This window comes from Rhipicephalus microplus, chromosome 3 (genome assembly GCF_043290135.1).
Source record: "Rhipicephalus microplus isolate Deutch F79 chromosome 3, USDA_Rmic, whole genome shotgun sequence".
NCBI lineage: Eukaryota > Metazoa > Arthropoda > Arachnida > Ixodida > Ixodidae > Rhipicephalus > Rhipicephalus microplus.
In genome coordinates this window covers 21,549,236-21,570,564 of record NC_134702.1, presented here as the reverse complement: position 1 = coordinate 21,570,564, position 21,329 = coordinate 21,549,236, and the positions used below count along the sequence as shown (strand labels likewise).

Genomic DNA, 21,329 nt, shown 5'->3' with positions numbered 1-21,329 from the left:
AGGTGACACATACATGTTTCAACGTGTATGTTAGGCGCGTAAGGTTTATCGCGCGTGAACCGACGAGTCGGTGGTGTAGCGAGCGGTGGTCGCGATAGGTGTTGTGATCGAACGGACGAGGCGACAGCTGCAGGCGCCGCGGCGAGCGCGCGGCAGGAAAGGGAGAGAGTGACGTTAACGTACACTGCGAGGGGAGCGTGACGTGAATGCGCAGCAGCGGCCTGACCTACTTGGCACCACGCCAACACCTACGGTGCGCGGTGCGTTCCTACGGAGGGGCAGCGTTACTCGTGCAGGATAGTTAAAGAGCTTTTTCGCATCTAAAACATGATATGATCTTGACAGACACCGCAGTGGAGGGCTCCGGAAATTTCGACCGCCTGGGGTCGAAAAACCCAAGTACACGGACCTCTAGCATATACGGCTCTACCCGAAAATGCGGCCCCCCACGGCCGGGATTGAATCCCGCTACCTGCGGGTCAGCAGTAGAGCACCGCAACCAGTAGACCGCCATGGCGGGTGACATAAATTAAGTTGGTGGGAAATGAAAGTGAGGAAATGAGAGAAAGGAGGGGGAGGGCGAGATATATTATGGACATGTGTAGTATAAGGGGGTAAGAAAAGAATCTGAAAGTGTGAAGGACCGACTGATGTGAGTGTGACTAGATGGGAAAGGAGAAAGCGAAAGGTTAAATCATAGCATAGCCGTGAATACTACCGCAAAAGAAGGGGGAGGAGAAGGAATGCGAGGAAAAAGAAAAGCAGGAGTTTTCGCAACACTAGCGCATAGCTGCCCCAATTTGTTTGCAACGTTGGTCACGGATGGCATCGGCGGGGCGTTCTTTAGCAATATTTTATCGTTCTTGGGCATCTGGAACGCCCCAGGGCATGCGCATCCCGAGACCGCATAAACGTGTGTTTGATGTCAAGTTTTCGGAAGGTCTATATTTTTTGTGTGTAAAAATTCCACGTCAGTTTCACATCAAGCCCAATAGAGATAGAATTTATTCCACAGCCACGACATTCAACAACGCCTTCATAGAACAGGCCCTCCCTTTTAAGTTTCTTATGCTACGCGGGCATCACGCATTCGTATTGTTTTAGGCTCTCTTCATACAAGCGTAGGTGTGTTAAAACCCAAGACCTCCATGATCAATGTCTTGACATTTCAGTTATAACTACATGTTTGTCATGCGTACATGAACATTCTAGCACACGTTATGTCAAGCAAGTGGTCACAACGCTCTCAAGACATTTGCATCATACTATATGTGCCATTAATGTCACGATATACTGCGTGACATTCATTTCATTACCTGTCACTGATCGATAATTTTTGTCACAGGCACGCATTACGGGACCACATTTGGTGTACAGCAAAAGAATGAAACAATTGCCACGAGATCACGACGGTATGCTTGCCATATACGTCACGACGTGCATGACGATCGAGTCATGATACTCTTGACATCACTTGCCATCCATGTTTCTCAAACAACCAGAGCACAACATGCAAATTCTGGGGCATTCAAATTAACGAAACGACCACGAGATCACAAAGACGTACAACGCTGGATTACGGTGCATGTGACACGCTTGTCATGCCGCTCTCGTGGTGACGTGACCTTCCATTCACGTTTTTCATGCATTCTTGCTAGGCTATGCGAATGTTGGTCTTTGTCACGTTAACGAAACAGCACACGAGAGCACGAAGACGCAGGCGGCCTGATCATGATTTACATGAGACGTGTGTCACAATTTTCATGTGATACGCTCATAGCATGATATGAACATTTCCGCATATATCACGTTGGTGAAAATATATCGGTAGTAAAAACAAAGGTAGTATGAAGTGTCGAAAATGCACACAATTTAATCCACGATAGGGCATTGAAGCTTCGCCGCAATATTAGTGTTACTGCGGTGAAGAAAGACTGCCGGTGTCAATCAGGGTAAGCGTATCCTATATTTGTTGAAAAGCACCTAACTCAGCAATTGAAACAATATGATATATCTATAGAAATCACGTTACAGGCACCTAGCAGGTGCTCTATAAACTGTCTAAAGTGGACAAAACTGTATACGCATGTGTATGATTCACGTTTTCTCGCTTGAAGTGATTTAAGCAACGACGTGCTTTAACCCCCCCCCCCCCAAAAAAAAAAAAAAGATTTTTTTTTCAGACGTCATACATCTGGATAGCTTTGCAGTTAAATACAGTGCGTTCAACTTTTTCAACAGTTGCGAGGCACCTTATAGGGTCACACGAAAACCGTTGTTGAGGCTCGTCGTAGTAGGCCGGCATTCGCTATGCTATTTTTCGTCATTCTTCTGAGAAGCGTGGTATTCGCTAAACACTTGCAAGGAATTTTGTGCCAATTGTTCATGCTGTGGCTGACGGCGATGAGGTATTATGGCTGTAGTGGGTATACGCCACAGTTAATAGGGAAACAAGAACAATCTTTTGTAATGGGCTGGGGCATTGGACGGCGCACTCGTTATGCTAATCGCGTTGTGTGACGACTGGTTGTTTTTTCGCTGTTTTAAAACGCTTTATAAGTCGTATTAACGCGATTGCTTTCCCGACATCAAGCCTGCCTAAGGCAAGTTTGACACTAAGTTACAAGCCCCTGCGTAACTCAGTGGTGGAATATTGGGATGGCACCCAGCGGACCCGGGCTCAAGCCCCACTGTGTCATTGGTGCAAGTTTTTTTTTTCTAATTTCGCGCGATGTGGTTACGGACACCGGTGGCGGCGGCGGCAGAGGACAACATGCAACTGCGCGTGACCTGAAAAGTGGTCTCATAACAGCTTTCGCTGTAATAAATGTGCCCAACACCATAAAAGCGATTAAAGCGGCAACGGCAACAACATGTGAACAAACCGAAACACCTGTGAACAACAGAACGGTTATCAAAAGGCTGTTGCCAAAAACAAACAAAGTAAAAGGCCACTACGCCGTAAAAACATCAACATTTCACTACCCATCAAGCAAAGCATATAACAGAACAAAAGGCTAGCAAAAACAAAATAAAAGAGTGTTAACCAGAACAAAATCGAAGGTGGTGACTCATTACCCGAGGCTTTTCGCCATCATCTGCGTTCGCTTCGTGTATCTGTAGCTTTTTGTCATATGAGTCTCTTTACTGTGTATCGTTTGTCTGGGGACGGCTTTAAGCTCTCCCATAGTAGAGTACCCTGAGCTCTAAATCGTTACCCCCTTTTTCTAACCCCCCCCCCCCCCCCCCGCCTCTTAACGGCCCACGGGACGGCTTATGCTCTCCCATAGTAGAGTACCTCGTGCTCTAAATCGTCAACATCATTTTCTAAACACACAGCGTTCACCGGTGTTCATTTACCCTCATGTATGTGAGACTATTAAAAAGGGGTTCTGCCACTCGATTGGTTTAGAAAATAATCAATAGAAAGAGTTTGGAACCCATATTCGTTTTGTCGATTTGATTGCGAAGCTTTATTTTAATTTTATATAACCAAATGTGAAACTTACATGTATGAGAACAGAATGGTCGCCATATCAAGATATGTGTCAACCACTTGTGATTTTTCTAGATTTACGCCACTGGAATTGAGTTTTTTTTTTCCCGCGGTGCTGTTTGCGCCTCACCGATATGCATATAATTTGAACGTTATTAATTTTAGACGTTAACTGTACTTTGCAACTATAAAAGGTGTAGATGACAGAGTGGCAGGCAAGGTGCCAGATGTTTCGCATCACGACACCGGTGTTTCGTGCAGAGATCCCAGCAATATCATTTGGAAGTCTAATGTTCATCTCGTAGGCTCTCTTTTTTTTCTCTCACGTATGTCCCTTTTCCCGCTTGCTAAAACTTAATCGAGCTGTAGCAGTACGAGAACATGATGCACCAACGCGGCCAATAAGTAGTACTTAGCTTCCTACAGAACCTCTCTAACACCTCCACGACTGAAAACCTTCCAGACGCCCTGTTAGACTTAGACAGCTTCTTTTAAAGCGCCTCACAGTGATAGGCGTTGCCAAGTTCCGTGTCTCGTGGCATCATGCCCGGACCCAATCATTCTTAGAATGTCTTGTTTTTTCAGCAGCCCCTTGTACAGCGGCGGAGAGAATAATAAAAGCTGAATATGTGGGGCCCCGATTTATGCAAGGCTTGCAACATCTGCTGGGGTAGCTGCGATCGCACGTAGATAGCATGAACAAGATGAAAAAAATGCTAAAAGAAATAAAGAAATAAAAAAATAAGAATAAAGAAAGAAAAACAGACAGACTGAAACAAAGTTTATTAACTTCAGGTTTTCAAACTTTCAATTTTCAACGTGCATTCGAATTTTATTTTTGGTCTCGCATTTCTGGCAGATGGGGTGAGCATAGGGAACGGAAGCAAGGACACTTGTGTTTTGGCGTTGGCACTGGAGTTAAAAGCCACCTGTTCAGATTTCTTCTTGCATTGGTGCAGGAAGGCACGGCTCACCAGTGTTGCCAGCGCACAATTGCTCTTGATTGGTTCCTCAGTATTTTGAAGGGTTCGATCTGACTGGTGAGCAGTCTATCGAAAGCGGTGGGCGACGAAGGGAACATCGGGGACACTTCCACCACCTCCCACCATGGGAGTAACACAAATATTTAGTCATAGGTTGTTGTTTCTTTTTTTCATAAGGTAGCCCCGCCATAATTGTAATCGTCTTGAAGATGTCTCCTTCTTCGCAATATCCCGATGTCTCCCTTTTCGTGCAGGCGGTTCCAATGGCCTCGGTCGCACCCTGTGCTTGGAGCTTGCGCGCCGGGGAGCCCGCGTGGTCATCGCGTGCCGCACGCGACTGCGGCGCGACTCGACGGCCTTCTTCCTGCGCGAGAAGACCGGCTCGTTCAACTTCCGAGTCATGTACATGGACCTGACCAACTTGGAGTCCATCCGCGAGTTCGCCAAGGAGCTCATCGCCTCGGAGCAGCGCCTCGACTGCATCGTCAACAACGCCGGTAACAACGGGCGAACTCGCCACTGTTATGTTGTACTGCCTATATACTGTACCTTCGTCCCTGGCAGGATGGTTGATTGGCCGATTCGATTATCAAGCTTTTCGTTATGTCAGCTCACATCACCAGAAAACTATCACCACCCGGAACGAGTATGAGCCACAGAAAGCGGCCGATCCAAGTCGAACTCCCAACGAGACTAGCGAAGCCAAGCTCCGGAGGATACTATAGTTACTTCTTAGCATGTCGATTTAATAACCCTAACTATAGGGAAGGTAATGATAAAAACGGCTAATGTGCACAAATTCAAATTAATACTAATTAAGCTGTGTCTGATTGAATCAATCCCAAACGAGATACTTCGGTTTTACGCGACCTAATTGTGGTAATTAAGCTAATTAAACTGATCAGATAAAAGTACAGCCAAAAGAAATTAGGCATAGTTGAGCATGATATTGATGATATCGGCTAAATTATCCAACCATATGAACTCTAATTAAGCAAAGCCAAATAAATACATATTAATCCAGGCGATCCAAGTCTGGGAAGACAAGGAAGATTCCATTTATTACTGACTGAGTCGAGCCTAATTATTCCAAATTTAGTCCAACTGTTGGTAATGAAGACTAAGAATATTTAAGATTAATTTGGAGGCGTGTGATCTAACCAAGCACACCCGAGATACTTGAGCTTATGTGGCCTAATTATGCCAATAAAGCCTAATTGATATATAACCAAGTAAGGACTATCTAAGAGACCACAAGCTCCACTGCGGCTCAGCCTTGCACCTACAGTGCAAACTGCGGCTGCACTTTTTTTTTCTTTATAGACGTCCCTGCTTTTTGTCTGCCCTGTAAACCGGTATCGCATCCGGGAGAAACTATCCCGGCTGCGGCGGCTGCATTTCCGATGGAGGCGGAAATGTTGTAGGCCCGTGTGCTCAGATTTGGGTGGACGTTAAAGAACCCCAGGTGGTCGAAATTTCCGGAGTCCTCCACTACGGCGTCTCTCATAATCATATAGTGGTTTTGGGACGTTAAACCCCACATATCAATCAATCAATCCGGGAGAAAGTGGAAGGTGTAGCGGCTGACTGACGACCTTGCATGACATGTGCGCAGCGATAATGACTGGGCGCGACTTCACTGCGGACGGCATCGACCTGATGATGGGCGTCAACTACGTGGGCCACTTCTTCCTCACCACGCTGCTGATCGACAAGCTCCGCTCGACGCCCGGAGGCATCGCTCGCATCATCAACGTGGTGTGCGGTGGCTTCCGCAACGGCCACATGGCCGACCTGGAGGACATGGAGGACAAGCGAGTGCGCCACGAGTACGACTACCGCACCGTCTACCGGAGCTCCAAGCTGGGACTGTACCTCTTCAACAAGGAACTGGCCAGGAGGTGCGCATGCGCAGAGCGTGTTGCGCACTATCGAAAATCGACCTAACTTCGAATATCTCAGCTAAATTCAGATAAACTAACGTATACTCTGAGAAACGGCGTCACATAAGAAGGGGCTACTGTATATTGAATACATGAGAATTCGTCGTCTCAGGGGTGTTGCAGGAGCAGACGCTTCGACTAGTGGATTTGTCTTTTTCAACGCTGCAACTGGATTGCAACTGTTGCAACTGGGCTGAATCCCTGAAGATGACAAGTCTGCTTGTCGAAACGTCGCCTTCAACGACACCCAGTGTTCAAACATTTTCATCCCGTCAAGCTTCCATCTTACCCTGAACTTCTGCCTTTGTCAGATTTGCACTGAATATTTAGGTATCTTATGAGGGCTCTTGCGAAGGTCTATAGACTTTTTCACAGACGGCTTCCCGGACACCGTTATAATCCTCTCTGTTCAGCGCTAAATAGGCGTGAGACACCGAAAATTCACTGCCGAGCCTGTGACGTCAACCTTTGTACTCCCGCGCGTAGCGCAGCATGTAGGTTTTTTTTTCCTCCTGTGAAATGGTCTACATACGTGGTGCTAACTTTGTAAAACTTATAAAAGATGTTTATTGTGCTACAGCCGATGCAAAAGTGTCCCACGCATTTTTGAGGATGCAGACAGTGTCCCCACCCTTTTCCCCGAGCAGCTATACTGCATATTATAGTGGTCTTGGTGGAAGCATAAAGGGTGCCGATAGTTATAGCGCGAGAACAGAACGACGACAATGGGACAAGAAGGAGACGAGCGCAAACGTCCAACTCTCGTCTGCTTCTTGTCCCTTTGTCCTCGTTCTGTTCTCGCGCTGTAACTATCGTCACGTCATACCAACTAGCCCAAACCGCCACACTTCCAAGTTATAAAGGGTGCCGCCGTGATCTGCAACGTTGGCTCAGCGCCAAAGTCGATCGGCTTATACCAGAAGGACGCTTATTCCCTCTTCGCCAGCTTGCTGAAGCTGTCCCGGAGTCCTCGGTGAGGCCGTGACTCAGACACGGCTTTTCAGAAGCAAGTTCTCTGGGTCGAAACAGGCCGATGCAAGTTCTAGAGAGGATCGCGATGAGAGCGGAACGTCTCTCGCTTCCTGTAAACGTTTGTTTCTTGTTGGAGGAAATGGCGGTGTATGGTCTTGTCCGCCGTGACTTGAACGACTGAGGTGGTGGCCTTCTCCACGAAGTGAGGGATGTAGGCAGGAAGGTTGGCCGGTGTCAGCAGTTTATTCCTGATCGCACTCATCATTTGCTCTTGAAGCAGCCTAGCCTATACCATCACTTTAGTGTACCTGCTTCATTGCAATTATTGTGTTAGTATTTAGCATTTATAACGCTATTATGTTATTGTGTGTTATGCTACTCTGTATTATGATACTCTGTAAATCTATCGAAATAAGCGTTCTTAAATCTTAGTCTTTTTTGTATAATCGCACCTGTACTCTTATTGTTTGCTTGAATGCGTGCATACCTATTCTCGAACATTTCCCCCAATCTGACATAATTTTTCAGCTGAAAAATCGTAGTATTTACAAATAAAATAAACTAAAATATGCACACAAATACATTCTACTCCCTCAGGTACCGCCCGTTCGACGTGGCCGCATTCTGTGTGGACCCTGGTCTGATCGCCACCAGCCTGTACAAGAATCTGCCCGGATTCCAAGGACGCTTCATGCAAACTTTCGCTCGTATCATGTTCCGCACCACCGAAGAAGCCGTCCAGTCTGTCCTTTACGCCATCATGGCCCGCAAGATTGAGTCGGACTCCGGAAAGGTACGGGGCACCGCACCACTGTGTCTCGCTTAAGCATCACCATGGTTACGTAGTGCTCCGTCCACTCTGGCAAGAGTTGATAACGTGCCAACAAATGCGCTAACACATGTGTTCTGTCTTGTGGTTTGTGTTTCTGTAAAAAAAAAAAAATTCTATGTCTGTGAAATGAGAGTGAACAGCGGAGCTGGCAAGCAAGTGCCACCACCTGGTGAACGCAGATTAAATTCCTCCTACTTTATCGTCCTCTTCTTCTTTCTTCAATTTTTTTCTATTTTGTTTAAAGTTTCTACATTTTTTCTTTCTTTCATATTTATTGCTTTGTTCATTCCTTTCTATATGGCCCTCTTCCCTTTTCCCGGCTCCTCACATCACATGACCCCTCCTCACACTCACTTGTATTTCGCTCCCCTTGCTACGCTACACTGTACATGGTTGTGCTTTGGTGTACCCTCTCAACTTCTCCTTTCCCTCCCCTCAACTTTACTCCTGCCCTCACCTTCTTTTCTCGTTCCCTTGCTAAATTATAGCATGCAACGTTATACAATGCTTTACTCTCTCACCTTCTTTCGTTCCTCCTTACCACACTTCTCTTTCCCAACCACGACGCTGTATACTATACATGGCCATGCTATGCTGAGAGCTGCTCGGGATACACCAGCTTTCAGGGGTGCATACACAGCCGGGTTTTTGTGACCCACGCTGTAATTACCCGAGCTTAAACACTTCCGCCGTCAAACAAAAAAAAATATCCCGCTATTAATTTACCGCCACGGCTGTTTACACGATGGCGATCTCTCGCTCGCAGGTGATCAAGGACCTGCACGCGTACGACGCCCGCAGCTCGGAGTGGAACGACGAGGCGACCCGCAGCCTGTGGGAGCGCACCGAGGAGCTGATCCGCTCCAAGGGCATCCCCTTCTCCCTCTCAGAGGAGGCCGAGGAAGAGGACCTGGGCGGAGGCGTCGAGGCGGCCAAGATCAACCTGGAGGCGTTCGCTCAACGAATGCAGCAGGGCATCCAGCAGGTGCGGCCCCCCGCCGAGGAGGAGGAAGAGGAGGAGGAGGAGGAAGAAGAAGAGGAAGAGGAAGAGGCCTAGAGAACGCGCGCGCACTCCCTTCACCGCAGGGTTCGCTACAGCCACGCTAAACAGCCGCAATTCGTCACGCTATACCACGCAACAGTTGTATACGTGTCACATCACTGTTGAGCAACGCGAGCCGTATAGGTATAAGTAGGGCCACTTGCTCCGGCGAGGACGACTTTCAGTTTCAGCCATAAGCGTTCGCAGGGCAGAAGAGGAGGAGGGGGGGGGGGGTAGTGTCACTGTAGCACCTCAGTTGGAAAAGTCCAACTGAGGAGGGAGTGGTGGACTTTTCCACCACTCCCTCCTCAGATTTTCAAAGGCTTCGTTTTCAAAGGGAGAGATTTTCAAAGGGAGAGATTTTCAAAGGCTTCAAAAACAAAAATGAGGCAATGACATGTTGCCTTCCTTTTTTCCACGACTTTGCGGAGGGTAGCGGTGGGCAGTGGCAAAACTTATTCAGCTATAAAGGTTTTTGCGAGTCAGATATTTCCGCGTAACGTCTCCTTATTCCGTTTAGTTGAGTTTGGGTGAAAAGGAATAACAGATCTGGCCGTAATGTGAAAAGGATTCAGCCTGTTGTGTTCGTGGAGGACGATAAGCGTACAACCAACAACCGCCACGTATGGCGTTCAGTCCGAGACTGTCTTTATTTTCGAATTTCCCTCCCCGACTCGCGGCCCCGTAAAAGTCTTTTATCGGGCCCGCGCGCCGCCGCCAGCTCTCCTCCGTCGGCTAAGCTTTCTCGTGCGTCTAGAATAAAAGCACACGGCACACAGGCCGTTAATAACTTCAGCATGGTACAGCACACGTTGCCTTGCACTGAAATCTACGGGGGATGACATTCGTCATGACTCTATCGGAAGATCGTTGAGATCCAAGTAGCTGGAGCACCCGTGGAAAGTACTGTAAAGCATTGTAGAAAGTTGCTGTAGCGAGCCTTGCCTTGAAAGGAGGAGCCCGATTAGGTGTTTTCTAAGGTCTCGCATGCCAGAAGACCATCACGCATGAGTTTAATAATCCCGAGAAACGACCGTGTTTTCGAGGTGATCATTTCCAGAACGTTGTAGTCAAATGTCAAATCCATGGCACCGTAAGGTGTCCTTATAAAAAAAAATCCAACTAAGCAGCGTATGTTTTACCGTGAGTTCCAGAACCAGGACAGGACAAGGCGCAACCTAAAGGGAAACGAATAATTAACGTATAAAAGGCCTCTTCGATGACGTTAAGCGAGAGCGAGCTATGATCTTTTATGAAAGAGCTATGCGACGATTTTTCGATGCAATCAGAATGTACAGCCCTAGTCACGCGTGATCTATAAACTCCTGCCAGAAGTTGCCATAAATTATATCACCTTATCACTTTATTTCCACTGCCCAGACAAAGGCCTCTCCCTCTTCTCTTCGTGTGTTTTATGTTGAACCTCGTCCATTCCTCCCCTCTCGGTATCCTCGCTTCATCCTTGAATTTGGTTCTCAAAGTTCCTCCAAGTAATTGTACTGGGGAGCATTCTGTGTTGAGGTCTGCACCAACTTCTTTTGGTTCGTTTGTAACAACAACAACAGCAAAAGAAGAGAAAGAAAATGTAACGCAGAAGAGCACATACGTGGGCAAGTTATGCAAAAATGACAAAGCAAAAAAAAAAAAGAGCGCTCGAACTGATAGCCTCATCTGACATAGCGTAAGAGAGCTCAAGAAAACGGTGGATGCCTTGTAACATACGTAACGATAAAAAGGAAACAAAAAATGGCCCCATATCTCCATGTTTCACTGCAAATGTCGTCTAAAGACGTTAGTATTGCGTGTGGAGGGAATGAAGAAAACGTTTATTTGATGTTCTGTTCGAGAAAATCGGTGAATTGTATTCTGGAAGCGCTGCGTTAGAGAGTCTCAATCCGTGCAGCGAAGGCGAACGAGCGCATCGAGGCACGTTAGACACGAGTGCCATCTGGCAGTTATCTTTGAAAACGAAGAAAGCCGTGCGCGCCCACGGAGAGAGATGCGCGCCTGTCTCGGAGGCGATAAGGTGTAGAACGCAAAGCGACTGGCAGGTGTCACCACCGTACATGTCGACTTAGCAAAGCGCTGGAACACTTGCATTTTTGGACATCGCGTTGCACTGTCAGCGCAGCGTGAAAAACGCTATGGGCCTTAGAATTACTTGTGTGTGCCTCCTCTAGTATAAGGACACTCATACAAAATATTGACGTGTTGTTATGGTGCCCCAGGTATGCGCAATAATTGATTTGACATTGACAATCGCACAAGCATGAACGCTGAAAATTGAGCACTATTGGTGGGCGCTGCCGATGGGGTTGGCCGTTTAAGGTATACTATTTGGGGCCGTTAGGAGTATCGTTAGCTCGGACAAACAGACGAATGTACAGACAGACAGACCAAAATTTTGGCGTCGAAGGACCCCAAGAAAGACTATATCATCATAAAAACAAATCATGGTTAAACGGGCTCACTGGATCTCGGCTGCGCTCCAAAGCCGGTGTCTTGCATCGTTTTCCGAACTAAATTAATAGCTTGCTCATGAGGTCGTAGGTGCAGCTACACTTACCTACTGGTACGACAGCATGACGGCTATGACGACGTCAACGCAGTTTATTCACTACTGTGGTTTACGTATGTTTCAATGTTATAAAGATGCCGCCGAAACGCCATTGACCCCTGTGTCTGTACTTGCGTGCGATTTACTGATGACGTTCACGTGACGTCACGAACCTCACTTTAAACAAAGTTTTAATCATCATCATCATTCTCAAAAGGCTGGCGCAACATAGTGGCTTCAGTGACGTCAGTGGAACTGGCCTATCCGCAGATCCCGAGAATTCTCCACGATATGTGATAACTCCCCAATAGAGAGTTTCCTGCTTAAAGTTTTTTCTTCGTCTGAGCTATCTACCTTACTCCCCATGTATACGCTAATCTGCAAATATGTTTCCTGCTTTTCACATCACGAGTCATGTACAAGCCTGCCTTTCACTTCTTGTTAACAGATGTGTCTCATGTGTTTCACAGCAGGTATTCTGTGTGCCCATGTGTTGAGACGTCCCGCTTCGGCAAATGTCTTTGCCTAGGCCTTTTATGAAGCATATACGTTATAAAAAGCCTAAAGCAACTTAGGCTCTTCCGATATGGCATGACTAAGCCTAAGCTAATGTCGAACGGCTCAATTCACGTCAAGATGCGTGGCGCGGGCTGTACATTCTGCCTTGGAGGAAAAGCAACCTCTTCCACTGATTGCTGCAATTGAAATTTTGTCAGCACTGGTTTTTATCAGCCAATTGATCAAGTTTTTCGTGAACCGTATAAGCGCTTAAAGCTTGTCAACGGATGGAAGCAATGACCTCCGTCTTTTTCCAGGTTGACGACTGACCTGGCGCTGGAGTTCACGGTGAAGACGCTGACTCATGCGCACGAGCGTCCTTCGTTGTTATCTCATTTCTGCCCTCTCCTTTTTTTCTCCCGTTTCCCTTCATGTGTACAGATCGCTGTGACTCCGTGTTACGTGTTGTCCTTATTTGTCCCATCTTTCTTTTTTTCTTCTTTTCTACCCTCTAAGTATTTATCTTTCTGTTGCGATATGACGTACTACACGAATCGCAGCACCGCCCCCTCTTGGCTCGCTACGAAGTCTAAAGGCCCGCGATCTTCAGACTCGTTGCTAGTACCAGGTCAAGTGGCTGTTCTCTTGTCTGCAGACAAAGTCCTTGCGAATCGAAAAACTGACGCACACTTTGACAGCGCCACAAAGGAATGCAGTATACGGACGACTTTACGGTAGACACAAGGGTACTGCTATCTTGGGCTGTGAAACTAACGTTTTCTTATTTTTGTAGTCCGCCAATGAAATGTCGACCTTGCAAACCTAATCATGTGCGTGTATGCATATACCGGAGCATTGTTCGTTTAGTTATTATTATGTTGGTTTTACTGGCGCAAGGGCCATGTTAGGCCAAGGAGCGCAATGAGAAAATTGTTCGTTTAGTCTGATATAAAACGGCAAGGCAATAGAGCCCAATGTGGCAACACAGAAACCCATACCTTATATACGTAAATAAAGTCTAGCTTCATTGTGATGGTCTATGAGTTATGAACCCAGCCGGCACGCAATCCAATGGAGACCAGCTCGAGGGACACTAGTCGGGAGGTAGCACAATGGGTGCCAGTTTTATGCTGCTGAGGCTTCACGTTCAGCCACTATAGGTTTTTCAACGTTCATGTCGCCAGAACAGCGATAAGCAAAGTCAGTTTAGAGCCACATGTGTGTAGACAATCTGGGCCAGTACACCTTCAACGTGAAGATTGCGCGTGGTTCGGCTTTTAGCTGTAGCCCAATTTAAGAGTGGAGAGGGAGGCTTGGAAATGTGAATGCTCTGTGAGCAAGCTGCGTCACTCGGCCGCAAAGCATAGTGATCCAACTGTGAAAGAAAATTTTAAGCGTTGTTATACTACGTTCGTTCTTTGTGGGTTATTTAGCAAACCAGTTTCCACCAACAGCAAGTGGCACACCTATTGCAGACACATGTATATTACTTTTTGCATTAATTGTGGTTACGCAAGCATTGCAGTGAGACCGGTAGCAACGATTTGTAGCTATAAATATTCGCGAAGGTTGGGCTACGAGGCGATATTTCTATTTGCCACCAAAGGGTTGCTTTGTCACGTTAGTTACATGCCGACACTTCATGTAATGTAGTATAATATTGAAAAACAAAACAAAATCTAGCGGAATGCCCCTGTAGCGCTGCCAGATGTAATAAGCTATTTAAAGATTTACCGTGCATAAATTATTAACCAACCCCACAAATCTCAAGTGCCGTTTCGATATGAACAGAGTAATGCCACGTTCTGTAGATACCTCATATCCAGAATGTTCCACCCGAGCGTGATTTCGAGGAGAGTGTGATTGTCAACGTTTCTGGTGGTGTGTTTCCAATATTCCAATATAGTCTATTCCTTTTATTCTCTTTTTTTTCTTGTTTGCGTTTTCATAAACGAGTGATAAAGTTCAGCTAACATTGACTGTGAAAACCTCGGCCGCTGGCAGTATTCGCAAGTAAGATGCAAACTTTATGAAATTAAAATTTACACAGCTGCTTTGATTGGCGCGTCGAAATGACTGCTGATGAAAAGATGGCAAGAAATGAACCCTCGAAGAAAAGTAACTTTTACGGAAGCTTATTACGACCAGAATGAAGATTTTGTCTAAGGCCAGGACAGCAAGAGATTGTTGTTTGGTGCCTTCGGTACCCGATGAACAGACATCGAATGAATGTGCTTCGCATATCTCAATAAAGAAAGAAAGAAACAGATTTTACGTCGACACGAATGTGTCACCATTCGTCTGTCTCTGAGTCACTTAATACACCTCTGGCGGTAACGGGAAATCGTCAACTGCACATGTCATGACTGAATGGATATATAAGCCGATTGCATGTGCACTACTTAAACTTTGTACATATTGGCAGTATATAATACACTGGCACTGGTGAAAACCCTTCAACCGGAGTTTCAACGGAACTTCGTCAGCGGTTTACTGACGGGTGGCACATTACCAAGTAGAAATTAAGACTAGTTTGTTTATTGATGATAGGTTGATTGATATGTGGGGTTTAACGTCCCAAAGCCACCATATGATTATGAGAGACGCCGTTGTGAAGGGCTCCGGAAATTTCGACCACCTGGAGTTCTTTAACGTGCACTCAAATCTGAGCACACGGGCCTACAGCACTTTCGCCTCCATCGGAAATGCAGCAGCTGCAGCCGGGATTCGATCCCACGGCCTGCGGGTCAGCAGCCGAGTACCTTCGAGGCTAAAACTAGTATGTCAAGCATTGCATTGTATAAGGGTGATGTTTTCCAGAATTACGTCTGCTTAATTGAACCGAAGACACACCACGCATTGTTAGTTCCGCTTCGTGCTGTTTCAAAGTTGACAAATTTTACGTACATAGCTAGGTCTGTTCTAGACTTGTCTCCTGCGTGTTACAACGCATCGATTGGCGTTTCGCGCTGAAAAGTACCGTGTCTTACCCCCGTATTCTAGAACGCCCCTTCACTCAATGCTCCACCTTCACTTGATAAAGCCGTTTGGAGCGTCATCTCTAGGCAGGAAAAGCCACTGCATATCATGATGATTTGCTGCTATTCTTGAGTAGCGCAGCGCTATTTTCAGTCGAGTAGCGGCGCAGTGCGCAACTTTGTCAAGTGAAAGGTGAAAGTCGAGTTGAGGAGCGTTTCTGAATACGGGGGTGAGGCTCTGGACGCAGGACCTGTATGTTACAACGCATTAATCAGTGTTCTGCACTGTACTTGTGTGTTACAAGCATTGATCAGTGTTCTGCACGGAAGAAAACGACAGCAAAACGTACACCAAGACCACCAGAATTTCTTTGTTACTGCCTAGCAGCTGGCCGGTGGGACCAGGCGAAGCTATTTCTTTTTCTTTTTTACTTTAGGACATGCGTCGAAACGGCTCGCTATCATTGATAGTAGCACCGCGAACGAACACCGCCCCTCGGTCTTTTTTTTTTTTTTTGTCAGTGAGCACTAGCCGAGCGATGCAACCATGGACAAAGCTATACATTATTCTTTCACGGACGGCTCTTCGCGGTGTGCCCCTTCCATGTCTGCTACGACCGCGAATTGTACCAGGGTCACCCTGATTTCTTTGTCTATGTTGCGACGCCGGATGAAGCGCCTTCCGCTGCCAAATTCGGTGAGTTCACCACGTTCGGTTTTCACTTGCAGTCGGACTTGTGACGAAATTGCCCATAATCGTCGATTGAACGGGTATTGTTTCCCGGATATATTGAGCGAGAGTGTAGCGTAATGACTAAGTGATGCAACAGCAGATGAACGCGTTCTCATGCTTCGTGAAGTATGTCTGAATAGCACAGTATGTCGGAACTTAAAAGCGACGCACTGTGTTCGGTAGTGCAATTCTCGCCCTTAAGAGTGTGGTGCGATTGCTTGACGGGTCGCTATGATTTGTCTTGTCAACCTGGTCTACTGAGCGTAGATATCGAATTTAACCCTGATACTGATACAACAGTTGGTCACCGTTCTGGAGACCCCAAAGCCTCCTGCAAATGACTGAGGATCTTTTTGGGAGATGTTGGACGAATCGTAGACAAGTGAACGACAGAAGGGTATACCTATAGCAAATGTGGCTGATCCCTTCGTCTTGGAATCGGTAAAACACGAAAGTGAAACGTTATTGTGCAGTTTTGCCACAAGGGCGAAGGAATGAATGCTGTAGCAACAAATTGTAACGTCGTGTGATTAACGGCAGGCAACTCGAAACTTGCAGTGCGCACCTCAAGCACGCAAAGATGACGAGCACGTATGGTAATAGCTGTCAAAGCACAGCACTTAAAACGCACATCTCAAACAGAAAGAAGGACACAGGAAATGAGCATACACTGGACGAGCGTGATTCTTAATCTAAACGCCTGTCCAGCTTAGATGCAGATATAAAATCAGACAGTAAATTATTAGGGGTGAACACGGTCACAATTCTTACTTCGTGTGTGGGCAGCGCGCTCTTTTCGTTTACGCTGCCCCGTGGCAGCAAGCGAAGTGACCTTCGTGCTATCTTTAACCACTGTATAAATTCGGAGCAAACTTGTGGTGGAAACACGAGATGTACACTGTCAATTTTAGGGGCAATTATCTCTCCTTAAGCCGTGGCTCACGCGTCCGCGATGTATACGTAGGAGTAGTAGTAGCAGTAGTAGTAGTAAAGTAGTAGTAAAGTAGCCACCTCCACGGGCGGACTAGAGGATCGGCACGCGCGCGCTCTATCGAATTGAGGAGGAAACGCGCGCACGTTAATGATAAATAAAAAGATGGTTGTTTCTAATAGAATAACCTACAGAGACGGGTATTGGTGACTTAATCTCCAATACAATTTGCTTTGAATTTGATGCTTACTAAAAAAAAAAAAAACTAGTAACAGAAGGACCCACGTTGAGCACTATCTGACCAGAAAAAGGTGGCCACGTTAAATTTGCTGGGCGTAACTTCCTTGGTTTTAGCAAGGTTTAGCGAGAATCGGGCCGCAGTGCCATGAACTAGCGGCGGTGAAAGGAGGGAACTACACATGAAGCGCAGGCCGTAAGAGAGTGCCCGCGTGCCGCTCCTTTTTTCTGGCAGTGCCACATCTCGTTTAGTCCTTGGAATGTCCGATATATGATGAGAATACGGGAGGTGGTGGTATACTTGGAGTGTTCACTAGATGGACTGATGGATGGACAGACGCACGGACGGATGGATGGACATACAGACAGATGCACGGAAGGACGGATGCACGGATGGACGAATGGTCGCATGGGCGCACGGACGGACGCAAGAACGAACGCACGAAAGGACGGATGGATGGACGCACAGACACACGGACGGAGGCATGGACGGTCACACCGACAGACGCACGGACGAAAGCACGGACCGACTGACGGACGCTTTGCCCCACTCATCAACATGTACTCCATGGATATGCTGTGATTTTTTTTTATGAAAGGGAACGCGGTAGCGCGTGGCCTGCGCGCTCCGGCAGCTGCTGGCAGCGCGTTCAAGCGGAAGCGAGAGGAACCACCGCCTCTTTTCGCGTCATCTCGAGGCGAGGAAAACAATCATTCATTTCTGATATGAAACCACTGGCTAGATTGCAACCGCCTTCCCCTTTAAGGCTATTATTACCAGCTTCATGTGCCTCCAAGGGGGAGGAGTCGACCTCTTTTGGTTATTCTTTTCTTATTCCTCTCAGTTTATTAAACTTGTTTTTATTCTGCTTCCTCATCATCAGCAGCAGTAGGGTTAAGTTCGTCATCTGCCTCTTTTCCTGTGAAAACATTCGTTTCTCCACTCCGAGGCTTCTTCAGCATCGGCACGATCAATTTCTTCATTTGTGATCTGTGCTCCACTTTAATCAAATTCATCATCATCATCATCATCATCATCATCGACGACTTCGTCGTTGTCGTTACCTTTCTACATTAACAGGAAGTGGACATGGGCTGGGCATGTAGAGCGTAGACATGATAACAGGTATATAAGGACCCAAGAAGTCTACATCACCAACCACCGAGGTGGGCGAGTGGCTTGGGCATAGCGCTGCTCGACCCCATTTGGCGGGCTAAAACCCGGCCTCGGGGGCCGTATACACGTGGAAAGTGTACACGAAAAAGTATGTTGTTACGCCCTGTAGTTTCTGTTTGAGGGGATAGGAAATATTTTTTCGCGGTCTTTTTTTCCCCTACACCCTACTACCCTTGCCTATAGCTGAGCCAAATTTTCATGAGAATCAAGGGTAATCGCTTCTTACGTTGAACTCCGGTTTAGAAACGATGAATCGAATGAAAAGGCAGTGAATGAAGAATGCTCGAAGGCTTCAATTCTAGAAGTTCTGTGCGGCGGAAGTCGGCAGCAGAGCTATAGAACGCAAAGGAAGAAGTGAACAGTGTGAGATAGCCACGATTTTTTTCTATATTACCCAGTCAACCGATTAGTTTTTTTTTATTTTTTCTCCTTCTTCGTCTCAAGTATGAACTTTATTTCTGTATCACTCATCGGTTCCATGGCTAATCCGCCGAAGTGGATATAAGAGCCAAATCACGAGGATCAAGCAAGGAAATTGATTGTAGGGTTTAACGTCCCAAAACCACCACATGATTATGAGAAACGCCGTAGTGGAGGGCTCCGGAAATTTCGACCACCTGGGGTTCTTTAACGTGCACCCAAATCTGAGCACACGGGCCTGCGACATTTCCGCCTCCATCGGAAATGCAGCCGCCGCAGCCGGGATTTGAACTCGCGACCTGCGTGTCAGCAGACGAGTACCTTAGCCACTAGACCACTGCGGCGGGGCCAAGCAAGGAAGTTACCACGTTCATTAAAATCTCAAGAGAACCGTCTGACCAGAGGAGGGAACCCTTGTGACGTTGTAACCAGTGGTCGTGAACGCGAGGGGCCGCTGAAGTCGTATGAATCTCGACGTAAAGCGTCGGTTGCTGAAGACCGTCACAGATGCTGGAAGCGGAACGACGTCTGGGATGGTTCTCAGTCGAGTGTGGGGAACAGGACAACCGTGAAACTAAAAAAACGAAATGGATCAAGTCGTCGGATTTTGCTCGGTACGTTTCTGTTGCTTGATGCGAGCACCATGCATAATCATTGTCCAAAGGACTACACAATGACATCGCTTGCAGTAACCACACTATGTCCACACAGCCTTACGCTTTATTGAAATGGCAGATCACGCTAGTAAGTCCGGTATTACTAACGATATGCACGTCATACAAATGTTAGAATATCAACCGTTTAAGCAAGGCGAAGTGCATGTGAGCGACACGTCTGTGGCGACAAATAAATTCGATGTTCGACTGCTACCAATATTCGACTTGCTATCTGCAGAGAAGGTATCGAGCAGCGATCTTCTGGCTTGAAGCTTTTCTGGTCTACTTACTAACGACGTATTAAAAATAACACCATAAATTAATAATCCAGTTGATACCTTAATTATCGAAAGGGTTCTAGGATCAATAAAGTTTGTAATGCCGTGTGCTATATTCGCAGTACTGACATGACTGTCAGGACTGTTTCTTTGGGCTTTGACTAAGCGAGAAAATGCACTTGGCAGAACAAGCTGCTATATTACTACTCGTCCTAATTTCGCTTTGCTCTAATACAATCTTCGTCACAGACGCACGACACTGCGCGGCATAAGCCATGTATGCGAATTTTTGGTGCTCTTCCCGCCGCATTCAGGCGCAATTTGTTGGTCGTTGCCATGTTCAATGAACTTAAAATGCAATATATTAAAACTGGTGCCTTCATGTATTTCATTTTGGCATCGGTGTATTACCTACGTGCACGTCACAAGCATGGAGCAAGAGCACATGAAAGCATTTATTTGTGTTCCTACGCTTAAATCGAATAACTCTGAGCCCGCGCTTGAGGTTAGATATTAACGGATCCCTGCAACACTTTTTCAAGTAGCCATAGCATTGATGCAATAAAGAAGCTTATTTCATCGGGAATAAAATTTTAGAATGCGTCCGGTATGGGCGGAGTTACAAAGATGTACCGCACGCTGCAAGTGCACTAGCTCTCTCTCGTCCCTACGAAAGCGCTGTAAGCTAAGCAGGGAGGAATGGCACGGGGAAAGGAAATACGTCACGCGCGCCTCGTGACCTTGAGCACTCTTTCTCTTTTTTTTTCGAATACGCCGCTTTTCACTACTAACGCACGCGCGCGCGTGTGGACAAGTCACGGCCTCCCTCGGCGGCCCAAGTAACGACCGAGCGCGCCATGCTCAAATCAGCCAATGGCTGATGCAATGGCTGTGACGAGTGATTTTCGAGCTTGTAGCGTCATTTGTAGAGAGAAAACAATTTTTAGCTGACTTTTGAGAATTTATGCTGAATTCCAGACAGCGTGTGGCGCTATATTACTTGGCTCGCGTGTTGTCGGGAGCCGCCACTAGCACGGCCGCGGTGGTTAAGTGGCAAAGGTACTCGGCTGCTGACCCGCAGAGTGCGGCATCGAGTCTCGGCTGCGGCGGCTGCATTTTAGATGGAGGCGAAAATGCTGTAGGCCCATGTGCTCAGATTTGGGTGCACGTTAAAGAACCACAGGTGGTAGAAATTCCCAGAGTCCTCCACTACGGCGTCTCTCATAATCATATGATTGTTTGGGACGTTAAATCCCACATATCAATCAAATCTTTATTTATTTCCCGTTGTCTTGCCCTCTGTTCTCTATTTTTTGTGTCCGTTTCTTTGCAACTACTTCTCTGTATTTCTATCTTTAAAGTATTTATGCCCACTATCTCTCTTCCGCTTTCTTTGTTTCTCTCTCTTTCTCACGTGTTTCACATACTCCACTACGACGGGCAGAGTTTCTTTCACCTGCTGCACTCGGTAGAGGAGCTTTCCCGATTCTTCTGGAGCACACCCACCTGAGGAGTTTTGCATGGCACGATGGAGCATAACTAACCAAAAGCTTAAACAGCTTCGCTGTTAAAAGAAAAAAAGTGTCCCTTTTGGCT

At 46.7% G+C, this 21,329-nt stretch overlaps 2 protein-coding genes across 2 annotated transcripts in view; both read left to right on the top strand.

Annotated features, from left to right (window-relative positions):
- LOC119180755 (retinol dehydrogenase 13) overlaps positions 1-14,619 on the top strand; it is a 37,792-nt gene extending 23,173 nt beyond the window's left edge. Inside the window, exons 2-6 of the mRNA XM_037431899.2 lie at positions 4,734-4,976; positions 6,095-6,380; positions 7,992-8,187; positions 8,993-9,211; positions 12,641-14,619. Coding sequence (XP_037287796.1) covers positions 4,734-4,976; positions 6,095-6,380; positions 7,992-8,187; positions 8,993-9,211; positions 12,641-12,652 — 956 coding nt within the window. The 3' untranslated portion in view covers positions 12,653-14,619. The remainder of the gene's footprint in view (positions 1-4,733; positions 4,977-6,094; positions 6,381-7,991; positions 8,188-8,992; positions 9,212-12,640) is intronic.
- A 969-nt stretch (positions 14,620-15,588) lies between these two features.
- LOC119180790 (proton-coupled folate transporter) overlaps positions 15,589-21,329 on the top strand; it is a 37,518-nt gene continuing 31,777 nt past the window's right edge. Inside the window, exon 1 of the mRNA XM_037431930.2 lies at positions 15,589-15,998. The gene's annotated coding sequence lies outside the window, so the exon portion shown is untranslated. The remainder of the gene's footprint in view (positions 15,999-21,329) is intronic.